Source organism: Monopterus albus, unplaced genomic scaffold, assembly GCF_001952655.1.
Source record: "Monopterus albus unplaced genomic scaffold, M_albus_1.0 scaffold8.1, whole genome shotgun sequence".
NCBI classification, from domain to species: Eukaryota; Metazoa; Chordata; class Actinopteri; order Synbranchiformes; family Synbranchidae; genus Monopterus; species Monopterus albus.
The window spans coordinates 1,559,633-1,581,119 of NW_018127888.1; the positions used below are offsets into that span (position 1 = coordinate 1,559,633).

Here is a 21,487-nt window from a genome sequence, read left to right on the forward strand (position 1 = left end):
GAATGCAGACATCAAGGTCACTTTGCTGTACAGACGGTAGTTATAGGACGCACATATCTACAGTGACACACACATACATGCAGAGCTACAGTGCATGGTGCAGCCACTGATCTGGTTTGTGCATTTGCTAAATGGTACAACTGATTAATTGATTGATTAATTTTGTAGGATATTTTGCATGAATTCTCCAAGTAGATGTGGACAATATTTGGTACACGAGTACTCCACCAAGTTATTTCCTTGGTTCAAAATGGACAGTTTTTATTATTTAAAAAAGAATCAATATCAAAGCTGCAGAATAAGAAAGGTCTTTTTTTAATTTCATGCATTCATCCTTGTCAGATTTCATGTCTACATTACCCACAGTGCATCATGTCTTTCTGGAGTTCAGTCAGAAGTTCAGGTGTGTTACTGTACGCTAGTAGCCACAGTCACTAGCCCAAACAGAGGTGAGGCGTGGGCTCCAGAGGTCTGGTCTATCGCCACACCCCCATATTTAAAAAAAAAATTCAAACTTGTAGTTTTCAAACCCAGCTAACACAAATTCATGTGGCACCACCTGAGGCAGTTTATCAGACTTAGCTCACCTTCACAACTTTGTATATAAAATAGTACTCCCCAGCTACTGTATACAAAGTTTGGTGGAGTTCCCCTTTAAATAAAGGACGCCTAAGAAATACAACAAATTATCTGGCACAATAAATAAATAAATAGTTGGATTAACCTTATTGTTTAAAAAAAAGTTTAGCAAATAATTGCTAAATTACACTCATGGATTCATTTTGATTCCAAAGAATCTGTTTTTACGGGCATAAAATGGTCAAAAGCATGATATAAAAAAAAGACAAATGTTCACATGGTTGCAATAGCAGCAGCAAAATCTAATTCCTTTTTGGCTCTGAAGCATAAATTTCTGCCAGATTTCCAAGAAGTCTGTTAAAATGTTTTTTGAGATATCCGCTAATTAACAGACAAAAAGCAACACACTCGAGGGACTAAAAGCCGAGTTGGCTGAGGTAATTATTAAAATCTGCCACTACAACACACTATAACACAGCGTGAATGTACAAACCAAGTATATATATTCATCTATGAATAACAGCAAAATTAGGTTTGACATTTTGACAAAATACTCAAACAAAAGAAATTATAGGCCTATATGATGTCCCCAAATGTCCCCAAAAGCTGAATTAAAGCAGGTTTTTCACATGAAAAGATCGTGAAAAGTCGAATCAACCTTCAAACCCTCCTAAACTCGTGCTATAACCTCGTGAGCCATCTTTGGACGTGTGACATTTAAAGGATGTGAGCGGGGCATCAAAATGTGAACCGTGCAGTACTCATGTCCATTCATGTGACACTGGGACCAAGCTGCTCACCTTCTGCTAAAGAGAATATGTTTTTACAGATCATCACCTGCTACTGGCAGTGAATATGACCATTAGAGTATTTTATGGCGACTATGGAGGTGCGTCACCAGAACTATTCCTCACCTTGTTTCACTTTGCTTCAGTGCTGTGCCAGTGATCCTCTGTGCAGTTTACAATAAACAAATAAAGAATTGTGCAAAATAGAGTCCTTTCCAAAAAAAAAACAAAAATCATCCACACAACCACTTAGACACTGGTAAACCATTATGAGTTGGTGTGGATAAAAGCATCAACTAAATGCTTGAATTTTTACATCTGCACCAGCAGAACCGTGGCCAAAATAGAAAGGCAGCCGTTCCTTCGGACACAAATATACCTCCTGTTTGCATCTAAATAGTGATGAGGATGGAGAATAAACACATTGAAAGGTGCTGAAACAGCCCCATACATTCAAAGGAAACAGGTCCAAAAAGGTTACATGGTGTTTTTTAAAATATTAAGAGGAGCGTGGTGAATAACGATTTGCATTTCAAGGCTGCACTAGTGACCCGACTGAAATACCAAACAGAGAGACTGAAAGGAGAAAAGGGAAACATTCAAAATGCAAAACTGCTCATCCCTGAGCTGCCCATCCACCATCTCCCTCAGCACCGCTTCCACTTCAAAACCCTCTCCATCCATCCCTCCATCACCTCCCTCCTTCTCTCTTCTGCTGTCTTTAGAGGTGCTGGCATAAGTCAGTCCCCCTCGATAATAAGTTGACAGCTGTAGAAAATGGCTTCTTTCAATTTAGGTGCTCCCAATCTCATTACACTGTGATAGGAGAGCTGCATGACTGTTTGTCTGTTTGGAGTCTCGTACAGGAGACTAGCTGAGACACTCAAAGCGGAGACTGACAGGGAGATACGCAAAGTTGGGAGAAGACGCTTGAAGAAAGAAAGGAAGAGGGAATGAAATGGGCAGAAGAGACAAAATGAGACAGAAGAGGGTGATATCCACGGAGGGAGACACAGAAAGACATGAAGGGAAGGGGTGATAAGAAAAGGGGACAAAAAGTAAGACAGAGCAACACAAGTATTGAGCTCTGCTATATCAGAGCAGGATGACCCGTGAAAACCTAATTTTAGAAAAACAGCTCATGAATAACACTCCATCTTTTAGTTCTCTGTCATTTGCTGTAACAGAAGGCTGCAGACATATTTTTCTTGACCAAGAAACTTCTAATTCAGCTGCAAATAACCATAAGACAAGAAATAGCACTTTCTAAAATGATCATCTGAGAAGGTGGCAACAGCAGAAAGAGCGTGATCACCGAACATTCCCTCAGAAGGTCTCTCTGACCACAAGGTTCAGATATTTTAGCTGCTCCTGTCAGTTTCAAAGGAATTGAGAGTTAAGTCCTGGTTTTAGGTTTCAGGTTAGAATTAGGTTCCTGGTTTTAGGTTTCAGGTAAGAATTAGGTTTAGATTAGGGTTAAGTTCAAGTTTGAGGTTAAGCATTTAGTTGTGAGGGTTAAGGCTAGGGAATGCATTATGTCAATAAGGGTCCTTACAGCTATAGAGAGGCATGACAGTGTGTATGTGTGTTAAAAGAGGAACCTCTTACAGCTGCACCGCTCTGGCCGGTAGCCATTGTGGTCCTACTGGCCAAGCAGGTTACTTAAAACACAAACCACAGAGAGGCACAGAGAAATCAAACCACACAGCTGATGAAGGAAAGGCAAGTCCTGATTTGCACCAACACACACACACACACACACACACACTCTGGCTATACACTTCATTCAGCTGAAACCTAATTGTACCGTTCTATTCAGCTTCATTTTTGTAATATTTTCACCATTTACTGCTATTTCTGGTTTGTTCCAGCTATATTTAACCCTAATAGTTGCACACAGATGCAGGAGCGCAGACAGAAAAACTAGCTGCTTTAGTAATTAACTGGCATAGAGCCAACTCTCCAACAAACTGGAGCTGACTACCAAAAATGTCCAGGCAGACATGACAGAACTGACAATCATCCAGGCCTGTGCTGTGCAAGGGCACAAAAACAATCCAAAGGACACCTGTGCACACACATACTACCAAATACATGCACCTGCACATACATAATATTTAGAAAATACATTAATGCACACAGAAATCTGACCAAGAGACACATGCATGCACACATGAATAAACATGTCACCACAGAAACACATAAACACACCAAATCAAGAGTAGATGAAAGAAAGTAATGAGAGTGCCTGGAGTATGTATTGTGTGTGTGATTATGTGTGTATGAATCCTAAGCCCACACTGAGCTGTCTGCCTCAGCCTGCACTAAGCAAACAGCAGGGAGGGAGAGGCCTCCACGAAAACACTGAAGAAACTGGTATCACTGGGAGTACACACACAAACAAACACAGAGATGCTTCTGACAGGCAGTTGATATACAGCTTTCCTAAAAAGCACAGCCACCCCGCCAGGCCCACCCTGGGTAAACTATTGTCAGAATCTCTGGGTGATCCCTCAAGTCCCATCCAGCAGAAGCAGTCCACTCCAGTCCTGCATCCACACTCTGCTAAAAGACACACACACACACAGTGCCAGCAGCAGTCTCTGGCTACAGTGCAATTAACCACACCAATTAGCTGGCTCTCAAAGCAATAGAGCAACAGAGGGCTCCCCCTAGAGGTGAAACCACATCATTGTAGAAACTAAAACAGAAATATGAAGGAATCACAAAAAAATAGTCCATAATTACAAAAAGCATCAACGCCAGCAATGGATTTCATTTCAATAGTGGCTTCCAACTGAGTGAAATTAGGTAATTAAACTGAAAGGAAATTAAGAAATCCACATGTAGATGTCTTTATGAAGACTGAGGGCAGATTGTATGGGAGTGTTTTGCACTTTAGATTTTTTAGTAAATGCTGAAAAGCCTATGGCTGTTAGCTCTGTGTGTATGTGTGTGCATATGAGCTAGTTTTAAGCCTGTAAAAATACTTGTGCCTACACCCTCAAGTCTGTACACCTGGTCCACACACCTGTTTTATCCGCCATTGTCCATCTGTGCAGTTATTCACACAGAAATAAACATGTTGTATTGTCTGGTGTTGTCTGGCCTACGGAGCATTGTTTGTGTGTGTGTGTGTGTGTGTGTGTGTGTGGTGTGCATGAGGTGAAGAACTAATATCAGGCAGCCTAGTACTGTACTGCTTCTCCCCTCCCCCCAACCTAGCCCTGCCATGGCTGAACTCAACAGATTAAACTATGCAATATCACCCTTACCAATTATCAGTGATATGTTTTGTCTTTTTTCTCTCTTTTTCCCAATCTCTGTGTGTGCATGTGCGCGTGAACACCTTTTCCTGTTCTTCTGAAGATTGGTAGGCTGCAGTGGCAAGGAGCATATATACAGTATATACTGTATATATATATATATATACAGTATATACTGTATATATATATATATATACATATCTCCTATGTATATAATCTGGAGTACTGAAATAATTGGGGGATGCTGCACACACACGCACATATACTGTACACACATCAAAGAGATGCTGTCTAGCAAACATAGCTCCAAAATAACAAGGGGGAAACCTTATAAGTTATGCACATCTGAAGACACAGCACTGCAGTCCAGCTCCTGTGCGAGCTAATGATAGCAGGTACAAACATACCTTTGTGTTTGTGAGTGTGTAGTGACAGAGCGCATGTCAGTCAGAAAAACACAGAGGCCACACATTCTGTCTGACAGTGACAGACAGACAGATGGACAGAGAAGCATGCCTGTGAATGTGTGTGGCAGTGTCTGCGCAGGACGTCTGCCACATTACCAGCTGGAAAACGTCAGCTTGCTTGAAATACTGTCACAGCACTGCTTCTGCGCATCTGTGTATATTTGTGTGTGTTTAACCGACTGTTTGCATATTTGAACGTAACAAGAGATCTGACAGAAAAAGGCAGAGGTAAATAGGAGTTACTATATGCAACAGATCATGTCATTTCTGTCAGCACCTACTATGTGTGATTTTAATGAAGAATTGTGTCATTTCCTGTGTTGCTCTCCCTTGTTGTCCACTGGGTGTGGTTATCTTGGAATCACTATAAAACTGTGAATCATGGCCATCTCTGTGCTCATTTCTTGTTTGTGAGTTTATATGTGTTTGAGTCAACATATGCGTGCATGCTTACAGTTGTGCATATTTATGCATGCTGAGTATTTGTACACTTTATCAGTCTGGTTGTATATAACCTGCAGCTAGCTGCAGTGTGTACTGAGGGCAGTACATCAGGGTAAGGCAATCTGCCTCTGAACAGCTCCTTCAGGTGAGATTTATCACCACTGCACTTGGCCTCTTATTATGGATTCCTACCTCTGTATCTCAGCGTGGAGATGTGAATTCGTGTTTATGTGTTTATGTGTCTGCATCCTTATTAAAGATACATAGAGGGAATCAACCATTTGTTTGTGTTGACTCCACCCTTGGCAACTCCTAATGGGTATCCACTGGACACACACGGACTCTAGGAACATATAAATGGGGAATGATGTGAGAGGAGAAATAATGCTGAGGAGAGGAGAGGTTTGGGTTCATTCATTTGTTGCTTCTCCTGCCACACCTTTCCCAGTTGGACTACAAGTTACAACCCCCACAGAACTACAAATTCCAAATGTCCTGCTTATAAATCACACAAGGTCCCAAAGCAAAGTGAAGCTGACTGACAGTCAGTTAGGTAGCACTGGAGAAATAGGTCACAGAGCTAAAAATACTTATCTATGTCTCTCTCTTTCTCTGTCTCTCTATCCTGTCTTCTTAAAAAAGTAAAACAGATTAAAAAACATCTAAATAAGCAGATGATGAAAGGAATAACTTGGAAAAAGAAATATGGTTAAAAACATCAGACCTCAGGCTTACTCCCATATGAATAAAGAAAAAACTGAGAGCAAGAAAGGGAAATGGAGTGCAACTGTGTGTTGCCCATTGTGTGTGTGTGTGTTTGTGTCTTGATGTGTACGGGTGATACTGCACAAATAAGCAAGTGAGGGAATGAAAAGGAGAGATTGAAAGAGAAGGAAAGATCTAGAAATGGATGCTCAGGCTGTGGTTTCAGCCATCACACAAGGCTGTTTGCAAACAGAGCCGGTTATTACATAGAACTCATTTAGCTAGGCTCAGTCAGGCAGGGCAGAAATGATATTATATAGGCCCTGCCACCACTGCTGCCAATACCACAGCATGCGATTATCTACATCTCCCCTTCTAACCAACACAAAGAAGTAATAACACTGAAATTTACACCACATCAGCTGTTTTTTTTTTTGACAAACTTTGCCACCTATGCCTTGAAAATGATTGCTGTGATGTCAAATTCCTACTGTTAATTTAATTGCACTTTGTTCCTAAAATATTTTCATTTTTAAGCCTTTAATCATCTGTTTCATTACCAGGAAACATCAGGAATGAATGCAGCCACACAGAGGTAGGATCGTCATAGCTTCTTTGTAACCACCATAACATTCTGTGATGCCCCAAATGGAGAGACTATATAGTTTGCTATGAACAGAGAACCATAAACTCTTTATGTCAGTAGATAAGCTGTATACAGCACAGTAAGTCCCTCTAAAGGAACTCTAAGGAATAAGCTATCCAAAAAGATTTAAGGGAATCTATCAAAATGCATAGAGAATTTCTGTCACTACTTTTGGCTGAAGATTAAGGTAGTAACACACCTTAATTCACAATCTAAAGATGTGTGGTGGGGGGACAAGCAAACTTGGAGGGCTCAGATGGTTGGAGGCCGAAAAGAATAAAAATGGGGAAAGAAGGAGTGAGGCAGAGAGGAAATGGCTGAACAAAAGGGAAATGGCGAAATGAGTGATGGATGAAGAAAGTGATGAAGAAAGAGGGAGGGGATGTGGAAGACAGGGCAGAGGGGTTGATAGGAAGACAGAGAGGAAATAAGAAGGGGAGAGATGGAGAGGGAAGCAAGGAGAAAGTGAGATTAAATGAGTCTCTGATCCAGCAGAGACACAAACAGAGAGAGGGCTGGTGGGGAAATGCCCAGTAGATGGGAGCTAGCTGCTCGCTCCTCCACTGATTTGCCTTAGCACACAACTGAACCCTCCACTACCACACACATGCACATAATCTGGCTATCACACTGCAAGTCCCACATCATGGCTGGGCAACGGGCAACAGCTGCAACTGCTTCCCACAAAATTTACATCCACTATTAATTCTCATTTATTGCTGAGATTCAACAAGGTTTCACAACAGTTACGGACACAACAGGCATTGTCTCCGGCACACAGCCAGCCACACTATTAGGGTTGACACTGAACCAAATTTAGTTGTTTAGACCCATTTTACTGGATTGGCCTCTAATTTGTAAGCCTCTAATAGCAAGTTTGTTTGTAGACCTGCTAATTACCAGGGCTTGTTTAAAAACTGATAGCAGTGTGGTAACTGGAACATAGTTAAACCCGTAGCGCATGACGATGGTGTTTGGTGAGATGTTAAAGGCGGTGTTGATTGCTGTGTGCTTGTATAATAAACACATTCAGCTTGTAACTGTGCATGTAGTCAAATACTGTAGTGAAACGGTGTGCCAGCATCTCTGCAGGATTAAATCTGGCTGACAACTTGGCTGCGCTGTCTTCTTTTTTTCTTTTGTCTAACTTTCTAAGCACTTAAAAATCAATGTAAGACCACAACTACAGAAACTGGGCACTAGTTCATTAGTCACTGGCCCTGAGCCTCCTTTTACTTTCTACTTCGTTAACTCCTTCCCTCATTGTGTTCTCTACCACAACCTTTTTCACTCTCTCTGTCCTGGTATATATTCCATGCAAATCAGTCATTTTAATCCCCTGACACAGTGTTACTGGCACACTCTGGGAGCAGTCTGGCCACACTTTGGCTTTGCTTGGATGAGTAAAGAGAGGAGAGGAAAAATAAGAGCAGAGGAAATGAGCTGATGCTCTGGACTCAAAGGTCCCACATCACAGCCTCCCACCAGTCCGCCTATCTATTCCTGTCCCATCATCATAACATTGCTAAATACCAGCTTATTAGAGCTTAGGCTTAATTAAACCTTAGAATTATTCATCTTACTCCTTATTTTACTATTATTGAGGTGGGTGAGTAAAATTCATTTGAATACCGACACAGTCAATCAGGGCATCAGACAGCTGCTCAGTCAGTACATTGCAAACCTCTCTCCTGTGAAGTGCTCTTCAAAGCACGTATAGGGCAGTCGTTCATGGAATTGCATGAAATGTCGCCTGTGTCTGCATCTCAGAGGCTGACAGACAGACAGACAGGCGGTCTGTATCCCATATCCCTGCTCAGGTAAAACCTGTGCAGCATCCGATGTGCGCCCCTGCTTTGCACACAGGGCTTGTGACTTTTCTTTGTTTCAAAACGACTACGCCGGATCTTTTGTGTGCTCAAACACTCCTCTCCTGTATGTTTGTATTGGAAGATTTTTTTTTTTGCTAGATATTTGTAAGTACCCGCTGACAGACACACATCAGCCACCTTTTTGGCCAGTAGCCCAGGCGGACAGTAGGCGTCTGCATTCCGCTGAAACAGTCTCAGAAAACCAAGAGAGAGCGAGTTGTTTTTGTTTTTTTAAAATTGCACAAAGGGGATCATCACAAGAAAAACTTCACGGGAGATTTGTCCGTTGAAAGACCACTCGGTGGAGATAAATCTGGGCTAATAAATGTACGAGAATTTGAGCGTTAAGTGTTCAACGCCGGATCGCAATTTAGGTTTTATTGCTTTATTATAGGCGCTTAGGATAATAGCAAGGTTCGGAGTTAAAGTCGTGCACCAGCGTATTTACCTCAGCCTATATCATTTCGAGAGGTCCGGCTGTAAAGGTAGCGCTGCAGCCAAAAACCCGAGCAGAGCTTCATTCTGCCTACCTGTTTACAGCCTCTCTGTCCAAACAAAAAAAAAAAAAAGTCAACCCAAATCAGGAAACGCAGTCAACGCCCAAATCCTGTAAAGCAGTCTAAGCCCCCACCCAGCCTAACACTCTAGCCTGGCTTTGGCTGACTACACTGGCAAGGGACATACCGGGTCACCCAAATCTACCTCCAGCATTCCTCCATATCCCTGCACACACGCTGCTGTTGGCTCAGGGAAACGATTATATGAATCGCATCAGAGCGCACAATAACCATCTCGTGCCAAAAAAGAAACCCCTGTCAGCTTTAAATCTAACTTTTCTTTAGGGGTGATTCGCATCCCCTGATATTATCTTTTGTATGCAGTGCATGTATAGATGTGTTGATAATCATGCTGAGAAATATCTGGGAATTTAAGGATCTTAAATTGCACTGACAGCATGCACAAATACAAAAAGAGCAAACGCTCAGAAAAATGTGTTGTACTTACGATTTGAGGGGGTTCTGTACCGCTGTGGCCATTTTGATATAGTATGAAAAAATGCAACACTGCAGCGCCCGGTATTGTACATGTAATGTAGCAGCTATTTCAATTTCATTCATTCTCTGGGGCTGCGGCTGGAGCGAGCAGCCAATGGGACGCGGGAGCGCTCTATCACGCTTTGGGGAAGTGTAGTTTTTTACGCATGTCAACATGAAACATGCCGAGGAGGACAGCACTACAAGTACCAGCGGGGATAGCGGTTCAAGTGGACCACAGTCCCGCCTTGGACTTGTAAGGGCAAAGCCATCCCCCCCAGATCCAAATTTATAGTCTTTTTGAAAAAAAAAAATGTCTACAGTTATGTCAAGGTTGCGTTGCAGGACTGTCTGTCAGTGTGAGGATGCCTGTTTCTCGCATAACGGTGGAATAATGATGGCATGTCGCCAAATTGCACGAGATTCTAGAAGTGGGAACTTGATTGATACATTTCATAATTAAGACTGATGATGAGTTGATTTTAAAGAAAAAATAATATCATTTGAATAATTAATTTTTTGTGAGTGCGCATAGAACCAGCAGGTGGAACTGAGTATACATTTACTGCAGGCTAGATATCACATGCATTTTTAAAGTCTGAAGAACAATTTATCAATAAGCATGCAACAATTATATTTTCAGAAAACCATTACTTAATTTCCCTAAAACGTAGGCCTATAATTATAGTCAATTATAGTCTTCAACAAAAAAGTTTGAAAACCATAATCTATTACCCCATAAAAACAAGTGAAATTAAGAGGCATAGTCTTACATTATTGGTTGCATGTTGATGGTTAATCTTATATTATCTATACCAAATAACCCGGCACATAGGCAGCTTTAATTATTCATTAATCAGGGACTATGGGTTGGGAGTAGGCCTTTAATTGATTCTTTGAGACATTTGTCTCCCATGGTTGAGCCCAGAGAAAGGCTGGGACCCTCTCCAAACCCCATACTGCTCCATCCTTGATGCATTCCTTCCTTAATTTCTTCCCATCTGCTTTCTTTCTCTGCTTGCCTATCTTTTATTGAACCCCCCTCAGATGGTCTATTATTTTACAAACACATGTTTGTGTTAGACCAAGCCTTATTTCAACTATAAGAATTTGTCTGAACTGTCTTCAACATTAATTTAATCTCTTATCCATGTGGGAGGGAAGAAGGTAAGGCAGAAGCTTGGCCAGGACTCTTAGAGCACCAATGCTGGAATTTCTTTCTCTATGTCATGTAAGTAGCAGTGGCGCCGCTCTGAAGCCATTCAGTGACATGTGATATTTATAGATCTGTGCTAACAAATATTTAATGAACATTAGCAAGCTGCTCTAGCATGGCATCATTGCTTCAATAAAACATTCCCTGGCACTTAAAAGTAAGCGTTCATTCCATGTGTATTGCTGTGATTATGAATTAGCCTAGCTGCTGTTTTATTATATGAATACATTTCAGCTACTTAGTTGAACAAACATAAGGACTTGCTTTTTGTTGAGAATGCTCAATTTGTTTAAACTTTAAAAATCTACTGCATGCTATACCGAAAATTTATCAGTCTGTGAGGCCAATATCTCATCAAATTATATGATTTCTTATTGCAATATCTCCAAAGTTTGCTGGACAGGTTGTGTGTTATACTCCATCTGACCACGCGGTGGTGCTAATATATCAGCCAAGACGTCGACCAAACGTGCATGTAATACGTCTTACGTCACTGCCTTCGTGCTCTTCGCTCCTCCTGCAGCGTCAGTACACGCGCTGTTGTTGTGATTGACAGACGGATAGGAGTCATGTTGAGCTTTCGTTATGCATTTCGCTGTCACAAATATGTTTTAAATAGTTAGTGAATGATGTCCGAAATACTGATGAAAGAAATGGAGAGCGTATCGAGCTGTTTATTGAAGCCAGAGGAACGCCAAGACGGTGCTCGGAGCTTCCTTCTGGTGGATGAGCAAGAAAACCTGCAGGTAAAGTTACGCTAGCTAACGTCAGCTAATGCTAAGGGTTGCTAACAATTAGTTGGATGCTAGGCTACGAGGAAGACCGTAAACATTTCAATAAATCTGCTGTAAGTGATGCTAACATTTAGGTGTTGATACATACATGTTGATACATGAGCTCAAGTAACGTTCAAAACACTGAGCTAAAAGTGAAGATATTCTTTAGCTTACTTTATTTTCTCTCCGATTTTCGCTATATAATAATGAAACTTAACATCAAATAGCGATACCCGTTAGGTCCATAATGCCTAGATATGTTTTCGCTAACATGGGCTCATGATTCCCTGAAGAAACTAAAGGCATAAACCACAACGCAGGGAGGCAGAGCAGTAAATAGGTTTGTTATGGGGAAAGTCCTCGGTGAGTCATGCAAAACAGCTGACGTACAGGGAGGCTGTATCGTATTGTATTGTTGCCACAGCTGTACTGTACAACGTGCAGTCGATGATTATTTGTTTCTCATTCAAATAGCTTGGGTTCGAGTGACTTAGCAACATATTGAATACAGCCTTTAATCCAAATGTTTTTTTTTTATCCGCGCTGAGTGTAAATTGTCTCAAATATGTTACTGTATGTTAAGGCCCCTTGTCGGCCAAGACTGTACTGCTGACACAAAATCAATAAAGGTTTCCCTTAAGTCAGTGAACTTAGCAGGTGAGCCAGTGATATCATACTAAGTTGGCTTAACAGTCCATCCTCAGTACATAACTGGCTCTCCACTTGTTCTCCTTCCAGGTCCCTGATGAGTCAAAGTTTGTGGACAGACTCGCCTGTGGGGATGTGGCAGGTGTCAAGGTTCTCTCCATCTTTGGCAACACTGGCGATGGCAAGTCCCACACCCTAAACCACATCCTATTTGGTGGTGAGAGCGTGTTTTACACCTCCAAGTCCCCCAGCTCCTGTACCATTGGAGTGTGGGCAGCCTACAACCCCTCCCTCAGTCTGGTTGCGCTGGATACTGAGGGCCTTTTGGGAGCCGCAGCCAATCATAATCAGAGAATGAGGCTGTTGCTAAAGGTAAGGTTTTAGTGGCCACTGGTTAATTTTATTGGACTTTGTGTGCACACCACAAAATGTATAGACAACTGCATTTCAGTTCCTGAAGTTAGGGTGAGAAAAAGGAGTGCTGATAAAATTTGGCTTTGAGTTTGTCTTCAGACTCTTTGATAGGTAGCTAGTAATCTTTGATAGGCCTCACAGATTTCCTATTAGGTTCTAAATTGCATTATAGCATCTCCAGAGTCCCAGTTTTTCTGCCACAGCTCATTGTTGCTTCAGGGCCATATGACACTGGCAGTATCAGCACACAGCAGAGGAGTGTTTGTTTTTGGGACAGCTGGTTTCAAGATAATCCTATGGACACATTAAGTATTAAACTGGTTGGCTGGGGGAAAGTGTGATGTGAATGTTCCTGTTTACCAGCTACTGTGTATTCTTTTAAACATTGTCTTCACATTGCTTAACAATCCAGTGTATGTTATAGTGCTCCAACATTCTACAGTAATTTAAGATATTTTGTGTTCAGAATAATTTTAAGATGTGAAATGTGAACTTCCTCGCCTGCCTTTCCTCATGAGCACATGGCCTAATCTGTCAGCAAAGTCTTGCACACTTGTATCTATGTGCCATTTCTCAGTTTGACAAAAGCCATATATGTGTTATAATGTATGTCTTATCTCTACAGTGTATATACACTGATCAGGCATAACATTATGTCCACTGAGAGGTGAAGTGAATAACACTGATTATCTTGTTACAGTGGCACCTGTCAGTGTGTGGGGTATATTAGGCAGCAAGTGAACATTCAGTCTTCAAAGTTGATGTTTTGGAAGCAGGAAAAATGGGCAAGTGTAAGGATCTGAGTGACTTTGACAAGGGCCAAACTGTGATGGTGAGATGACTGAGTCAGAGCATCTCCCACACTGCAGGTCTTGTTGTTGTTCTTGGTCTGCAGTGGTTAGTACCTACCAACAGTGTCTAAGGAAGGACAAATGGTGAACTGGCGACAGGGTCATGGCCGTCCACGGCTCACTGATGATGTGGTTGATCTACCATAGATTCATCTTTTAACTTCCATTTGTACTTCTCAAAAGATTAAAATTTATTTGAATCTTTGTTAAAATGGTTGAAAATGAGAAATACTGTCCATTGGTCTCTATGAAGAGAAAGAGTCAGGGGCTGTAGTGGTGATATCACACCTCGAGTGGGGAGGCTGTTGAATATGTCTAAAACAATTCTCTCTAACTTGTCCTCATGACCACAGTTTTCACTCCTTTTACATACGTTTTTCACTGAATCGTAGACACATCTGTGCTCTTCCTGACAGTAGAACTATGGAAGCAAATGGATTCACAGAAGATGCACAGTGAGCTGTAGAGTGACACAAGTGCCAACCAACTACCACACTGACTCCTATATAAACAGTATTAAGCAGGGGGTCATAATGTTATGCCTGATCAGTGTACATGTTCACCTCTCTTCCAGGTATTGGCAGTGTCAGATATAGTAATTTATCGTACACGAGCTGAACGCCTCCACAATGACATGTTCCACTTCCTGAGCAGTGCCTCTGCAGCCTACCTGAAGCACTTCACCCCCGAGCTCAGGGCTCTTTCGAGCCGATGTGGTCTGGATGTACCCCTCTCTTCTCTTGGGCCTGCCGTCATTGTCTTCCAGGAGACAACGCACACTCAATTGCTGGGTCATGGTAGAGGAGGTAAATATACTAGGTGGCATACTGTGTGTGATCAGTAAAACACACCTCTGTTTTATAGTCATTCTTTACATGTATTTTTATGTGGTAATCTCATGTGGTTCCTGCTGTCCAACTAAAATCTCTTTGTCTTTTGTCTTTCCTTGTAGACTCAAAGATGGCCGAGCATCCTGACACGCTTCTCCAGAAGCGTTTTCACGATCTCAGTTTGGGGACAGAGGCCTTCAGCTCGGTGCAGTATGTAGGCACCCAGACCATCATACCTCCTACTGACTACAGCAAGTTGGTGGAGGCTGTTACACAGCAAGTGAAAAACACACACACGCGCTCCCCCCGCCAGCCGGGGATAGTGTTTCAGGCTTTGGAAGTAAGTGGTGGACTATTACCTTTGGTGTTAAATAGACATCAAGTTGAGAAATTTAACACTAATTAAGAGGATTTTGCTTGTTGTTTGAGTGTCAAATTGACCCCTTCCTTGTTCTGTCCTCAGGCTCTGAGTGAGCGTTTCTGCGGGGAACTGTCCGACGATAAGACGACCCCATACTCCTTCTTCCCTGACGAGTACTTCACCTGCTCTGCTGTCTGCCTCAGCTGCAAGTAAGTGGTTAACAAACATTCTGGAGCATATACTTGGGCTCTTTTTTTTTGTTTTGTTTTTCTTTTCTAGATGAATCGGGCCTGCCATTTTTAGATGGGCTTACACATGGAGAGTTTGACTTAACATCTTAGTTAAAAAAAAAAAAAAAACATTCATACCCTCTTCTCTACTTGCACAAAATTAAACTTTTCACCACTTGTCAGTGTTGGATGTTTTATGAGTGATCCCCCACCTCACACCAGTCTGTCCATAGACGGTGTTTCACAGTTTCTCAAACATTTGACTAACTGTAACAAAACAAAGTACGTGAGTTAGGGAACATTTTTGTTCTCCTGAATCTTCATACAGCAGTTAAAGGCTTCTATTGCCAAATGGAAACAAACAGACACAAACAGAAGATACTTGATTGTGTCTTGGAGTCACCGAATTGAAATGTATTCTTTCAAAGCAGAAATCCGCTGTTGGTCCTGTGGATGTTATCTATCTCCCCAGTGGGACACACAAAACCTGATATCTTATCCATGTTTCATGAAAGAAGAAATGGAAGTCCCTGACTATTTGTAGTTCTTTATGGAAAGCTGAGAGAGGAGAGAGTGGGAGAATCAACAACACTGGTTCTGAAAGGACACAGTCTTGGATTGATGGACTGTTTACATAGAACAAAACGTGCCCTTGATGCCAAGTTCAACTTCTGTCATGTTGGTTTTCGGTTTCTCCCCCAGCATTCGCTGCAAAAATGGAATGAACCATTTGAGAGACAGGGTCCCTCACATGGCAGATGGACTCTGTCAGTATGCACACCAGTACAACAACAAGGTCCTCATCTGTAAGGTAAGACTGGTGCATAAAACCATTATTGTCACAGTTCAAAATGTTTTAATGTATTCTTTGGCCTTTTTCTAAATATTCTTTACATTTTAGCTTACAAAATAATAAAACACTATACATTTTTAAAATTGTCTGTATTATTTCCCATGTGTTGTGCCTCCAGAGGTGCTATGAAGGAGGCAGAGAGGTGATTGTTGTGCCCAAGACGTCATCTTCCTCTGACAGCCCATGGTTTGGGCTGGCCAAGTATGCCTGGTCGGGGTAGGTAAATCCACGCACACACCTTTCACTGCCTTTCATTGAGTCATCTCATACTGCCTTATGCTGTGCTCTCCTCCCTTTCCCCTTCAGTTATGTGTTGGAGTGTTCTAGCTGTGGTGTAATCTACCGCAGCAGACAGTACTGGATGGGAAACCAGGACCCTGAGAGCGGCGTGGTGCGATCTGAGGTCAAACATGTCTGGGAAGGGGTGAGCAGAACCTTTAGAGAAACATTCAGGTTTTGATTTGAAAATGTATAATTTACAAATGCTTAAAATTATACTACAGATGTAAAAAATAAGCATTGTTTATAACATGTTACTAATTTTTAGTCCCTAGTACTGACATTATTTTTAGGCCTCTGTTGGATGACCAGAGAAATGCCTTTGCAGGCCTTCAAAGGCATAGTATGTCCTGATACCTTTCATGTTTTCCACATAGTAACAATATAGAAGTTGAGACTATTTAGTATCACAGTCATAGTGCTTCCTGGGTCATTATATGCATTATACAGTGCACTCAACTGGCAAGGTTTGATGTGCAACATGTGTAACATTTTCCATTAAATGTGAAACTGATCTTGTACATTTTGGTGAACCTTTCACAAAAATCCAAGGTATATCAAAAAGAAAAGATTGCTGCAGTATGGATTATTCATCAGCAGATATTGACTGACCTTTTTTTTTAACCACATACTGTCTTTGTTCCATTTCTCTCTTCCCCCTTTCCTCTCTCTTACTTTACCTGTTGACTATAAAAACCCCATGTGTCTGCCCTTCTGTCCTCTGCACTGTTTTTTCATCCCTTTCAGTCAGACACTTTCCTGACCACCCACCAGAATGCTGCTCAGAGGGTCCTGGATGGGATGAACTATGTGATCCAGTCCGTGTCAGAGTACAGCACCGGCCCCACCAAAGCTGTCACTGCCTGGCTCACTGACCAGGTGGCACCACCCTACTGGAGACCCAACACAGAGATCACCGTGAGTAGAAACGGCAGAGGAAACCATTATGAAATGTATGTTCCTGAATAGTTTATTCACTCTGTCCTTGAATAATAATGTTTTATCACTGTGCTCTGCCCAGGCCTGTCATGGATGTCAGAAGTTGTTCGATGAGGCAGAGAGGAAACATCACTGCCGATCTTGTGGCGAGGGTTTCTGTCATCCCTGCTCCAGGCATAGGATGCCGGTACCAGAGAGGGGCTGGGGCAGTGGTCCGGTCAGGGTGTGTAAGGCCTGTTACCGCCAGGGAGGGCCAGCTGACACTAATAGCCAGGGTAAGACACACGCACCCAATTAGGGGACCACAACCAGGCAGAGAGTGTAAAACATTAACACTTTTGGGCAGATGTGTTTGTCATGAAGCCACTAACTTTGAGATAAGCTTACATGAAGTGATCCATGAATTACAAGGCTATATAGAGCATGACTTGTGTAATGTCATCTAAGGATGTAGATGTGACCTTCAGTGGTGTATAGTTATTTTGCCATAATGTTATTTGCTTGTTTTTTTAAGTTTTACCTGTGAACAGTGTAACCCATTTCTTTACAGGACAGGGTAAATTATTATGCGACACACTCTGTAAACAAATTTCCCAGCTTGTTTTTCTCTGAGACTTTATAGTTTAAGAAATGAACTCCCAGACAGCACCCCAGGTTTTGTATTTGCTTTCCCCAATAATACCATTTAGTGTGACTTTGTTTCCATGATTCACTACAATGGAGGTAGTGACAGCAAAATTAGCACTAGTTATAGACTCCCCATACCCACTTATAAGAGAAATACAGCAGGTTAAAAAACCAGTTGTTTTTTAAGGGATGCAGAATGCTGACACTCATTTTCTGGGTTTAAATTCTAATTGTACCTGTAATACCGTGTAAATAGTGTTGTTTCATATGTCTCGCACATCTCTCTTCTTCAGTGTGTAAGGTGGAGCCTCATGGTCTAATAGCACGCAGGGTGACGGAGGTGGCTCAGTCCACTCTGGCCATGGTCACCACAGCTGTGGACTACCCTCTCTGTGAGTGCAGCTGCATTTTACCATCACGTTTTCTGTCAGTGCGTTGCAGCTTGCTGTACATTTTCTCTGGGTCAAATGGCTTTTTGACCAGTCGTGTTTTGTTGAGCATGATTCTGATTACTAGTGGTGTAACAGATCATAGTTGATACATGAAAAATAAATAAGTGGAAGCAGCCAAGAAAATGCAGTCAGTGCATTTTTAGTTAACTTAACAACCAAGTGCTCTGAATATTTTAAGATTTTATTGTAATTTTGGACATTTTTTGTTCTAATCCAAAAATTGGTCCAATCCCAGACTCTGAATTTGTGATCACAACCAAACTGAGCTTTCTGATCTGTTGCACCCTACTACTTACCAGTTTTACAGAACAAAGCTGTGAAAAGTTAGATCATTTCAAGTGGAAGTAAATTGCAACACTGTGGGGAGACGAATCCTACCAACTACACTTGCTTCTTAAAGCTTAGGACCGAACATAACAATGACTACTGAAATTACAACAAAACTCTGATTTCTGCTGATAATAATTAAAGGTTGACTCTACATTCTGGCAAATAAGGTGGACATACTGAACCATGATAAACTGGGAATACACTGCATAAATATCTGATGTAGTTAATGGCTGTTTTGAAATCCACTCCATAAACATTAATGGTGCTTGGGATCCTGTAGTGATTTACAGTCTAAGCAAAACAATATTCCCTACTGAACTGAATTTGTTACTGTTCTGTCCCCTCTGCTCAGGTTTTGTGAAGGATGTGGCTCGACCAGACTACTGGGTGCCAGACCACGACATCACCCAGTGCCACCAGTGTTCTAAAACCTTTACTCCAGCCATGTCCAAGCACCACTGCAGAGCCTGTGGACAGGGCGTGTGCGGCCCTTGCTCCACACACATCAAGCCTGTGCCCTCCCGAGGCTGGGACCACCCAGTCAGAGTGTGTGACAGCTGCCATGCCCGCAACGATAGTCTGTGACTTTTCCAATCATGGGGGTGCACTCAGTCTTCCTCAGATAATCCACAAAACCTATGAATCTCGGCGCTGCTGCAAGACAACAATGGGGTAGATCTGGAATCAGCTTTGTTTTGTGTGAAAAGGATAGCAGATCAAATGCTTAAAATGCTCATCATATGTTTCCCAGACATTTATCAGCACTGATCTAGGATCAGCTTTACGTCTTATCTGCCCTCCTTGACCAAGTGCTTCTGAATCAGGCAAAAAAAAAACTAATTGTCTTCACTACAGCCCCACTGGATCACTCCAACTGCTTTAAGACAACAGGACAAATGGAAAGCTGGACAATGTTTTTAACTGACTGGTGATCATTTTAAACTCACAGGTAAATGCAAGCATAGTCTTCCTTGTTCATTTATTTCTGTTTGCACATCCCTGCAGCAGGCTGCTTATTCTCAGTTTGAACAGTTTGTTAGATACAAGTAACAGGAGAACAAGTCAAAAAAAAGAAGTACAGGGCACCGAGAGAGATTTTAAAGATTTCTGAAGAAATTTTAAACTTAATTTCAAGTGGGTTTTTTTTTTTTTAATCAACCTCATCATCTTCCTCTGAACTGTCGCTCTGATTGCAGCCTGGCAAAGAGGAGCAGAACAGAGCTAGAGCAGGTCAGATTTTGGGGAGGAATGTAAGTTTGCAATGGTGGCATTACTCAGGGCAGAGAGAGTTAAAACAAGGTACAGCAGCGTGTGCCTTCATAGGAATCTCAATTCCCATTTCTGTAGCCCCTAAGATTTTTTTTTTTTGGCATTCACCCACATGTGCAAGGACTATTTGTGCCTAATTAGAGAACAATGTTATTTACTGTCTCACTCCTCTAACTCTTACAGTGCTATCTACAATATGATGAAATGATAGGAAATGAAAATCTGTAGCCTAACACATTTTAGACATTCCAGTGTATAGAGGTACCAGGGTACTGGTGTAGATGTACCTTTGAGGTTCTGAGGTTGGCACTATATTTATATACATGTACACCTGCACTCAACTGGACAGTTGAAATGTTTTGGTAATGGAAAGACTCATATTCAATCACATGCAAAGTACAAATTACATACTGATGCAAAATTACACTTCCTTTAAAGGGGGTTTGTGTAACATACTGGATGCTAATGCTGTTTTTCTCTCTATCTAGAAATAACCAATTTAATGTTGAAGATGTTTTGTATATAAATTTAGGAATTGACAACTTATCTTTTTCTTGAAAAAAAAAAACAACAAAAATAACAATCAGGCTTATCCAAATAAAGAAACCTGAGAAAATGGTGTGTCTGATTGTATTTAGTCACTAGTTGCTTTCCTTTCTCACTTAAATCCATTCAGTGTTTATGAATGGGTATTAAACACCGTTGCAAACATAAGTTGCAACAAAGACAACTATCATAACTGTTCTTCGCCTCATCGACAGGCATAATGTAGTACAACATATTTGTTTTTCTATATTTTCACCCTGAGATGTGTGTGTGTGTGTGTGTAATGGATTCATTCATGGGTTTATTGGTTCATGTTGGGAAATATGGTACATTTCTCTTAGCATATTTTTTTATTTTCCTTGCACTTTGTTTTATAAAATTGACCATATGTTGAAACTGATTCTCTGCAGAATTATTTTGCCATCATAAAACCTTTTATTTTTGTGGCTTTGGCTGGTAAAACTGGCATTTGTGAGCCAGTGGAACAGCTCCTTCTCATGTTTAAAAAAAATATACAGTATATTATAAAATATATATTATAAAAGCCTGGTAATGAGTATGGATTACTTCAGCTCCATACTTACACGGCTCTCTTTTCTATATATTCCTTTCTTTGTCATACAATCTAATAGATTTAATTATGGAGCTAAAACATTTTGTCCAGATTCTACTTAGTGGGGTAGAACTACATGGCATGAAGAGCTCAGCATCTTTAAAAAAAAAACAAAAAACACACTACTCTCATCCTGTCTGATGAGACTGGCCTCTAGCCATGTTACCCAGAGAATCATCTATAATGCTGTTTTATACATTATAGCAGGTGGCAGGGGGATACAAATATCTAAAATGTCTCATCACAGCTTCCAGTTCAAGGTTATTTGAAGGCCATGGTCCCTACAGTGCCCACTGCAATAATGCATCACTAATGTCCATGAAGCAGTGCTCATTTCCTTCACAAACCATTTATGTAAGCCTAAATTGATTTCACAGAGTGTACTTACTGTCAGTGTGAAGAGGACCAGGAACCTCTTTGGAAAGACTGTACGATAGAGCACACACATCACAG

The 21,487-nt window shown here is 41.4% G+C and overlaps 2 protein-coding genes across 4 annotated transcripts in view; one reads left to right on the forward strand and one right to left on the reverse strand.

The window, feature by feature from the left end:
- Window positions 1-9,840, reverse strand: part of dpf1 (double PHD fingers 1) — a 35,613-nt gene extending 25,773 nt beyond the window's left edge. For all 3 annotated transcript variants that reach the window (XM_020585610.1, XM_020585601.1, XM_020585619.1), the window contains exon 1: window positions 9,772-9,840. In XM_020585610.1, coding sequence (XP_020441266.1) covers window positions 9,772-9,803 — 32 coding nt within the window. In that variant the 5' untranslated portion in view covers window positions 9,804-9,840. The remainder of the gene's footprint in view (window positions 1-9,771) is intronic.
- Window positions 9,841-11,524: 1,684 nt separating this feature from the next.
- LOC109952434 (zinc finger FYVE domain-containing protein 1) lies at window positions 11,525-20,803 on the forward strand. The gene is made up of 12 exons (XM_020587506.1): window positions 11,525-11,762; window positions 12,531-12,812; window positions 14,280-14,511; window positions 14,658-14,875; window positions 14,999-15,105; window positions 15,829-15,937; window positions 16,098-16,195; window positions 16,286-16,403; window positions 17,006-17,176; window positions 17,280-17,472; window positions 18,118-18,216; window positions 18,959-20,803. Exons 1-12 carry the CDS (start codon window positions 11,643-11,645, stop codon window positions 19,189-19,191), a joined length of 1,980 nt encoding a protein of 659 aa, XP_020443162.1. The 5' UTR covers window positions 11,525-11,642; the 3' UTR covers window positions 19,192-20,803.
- The last annotated feature ends 684 nt before the right edge of the window (window positions 20,804-21,487 follow it).

Coding starts and splice junctions, on each gene's coding strand:
- LOC109952434 (XM_020587506.1), top strand. CDS start 11,643: ATGATGTCCGAAATACTGATGAAAGAAATGGAGAGCGTATCGAGCTGT. Junction 12,813..14,279: donor GAATGAGGCTGTTGCTAAAG/GTAAGGTTTTAG, acceptor CCTCTCTTCCAG/GTATTGGCAGTGTCAGATAT. Junction 17,177..17,279: donor GACCCAACACAGAGATCACC/GTGAGTAGAAAC, acceptor TGCTCTGCCCAG/GCCTGTCATGGATGTCAGAA.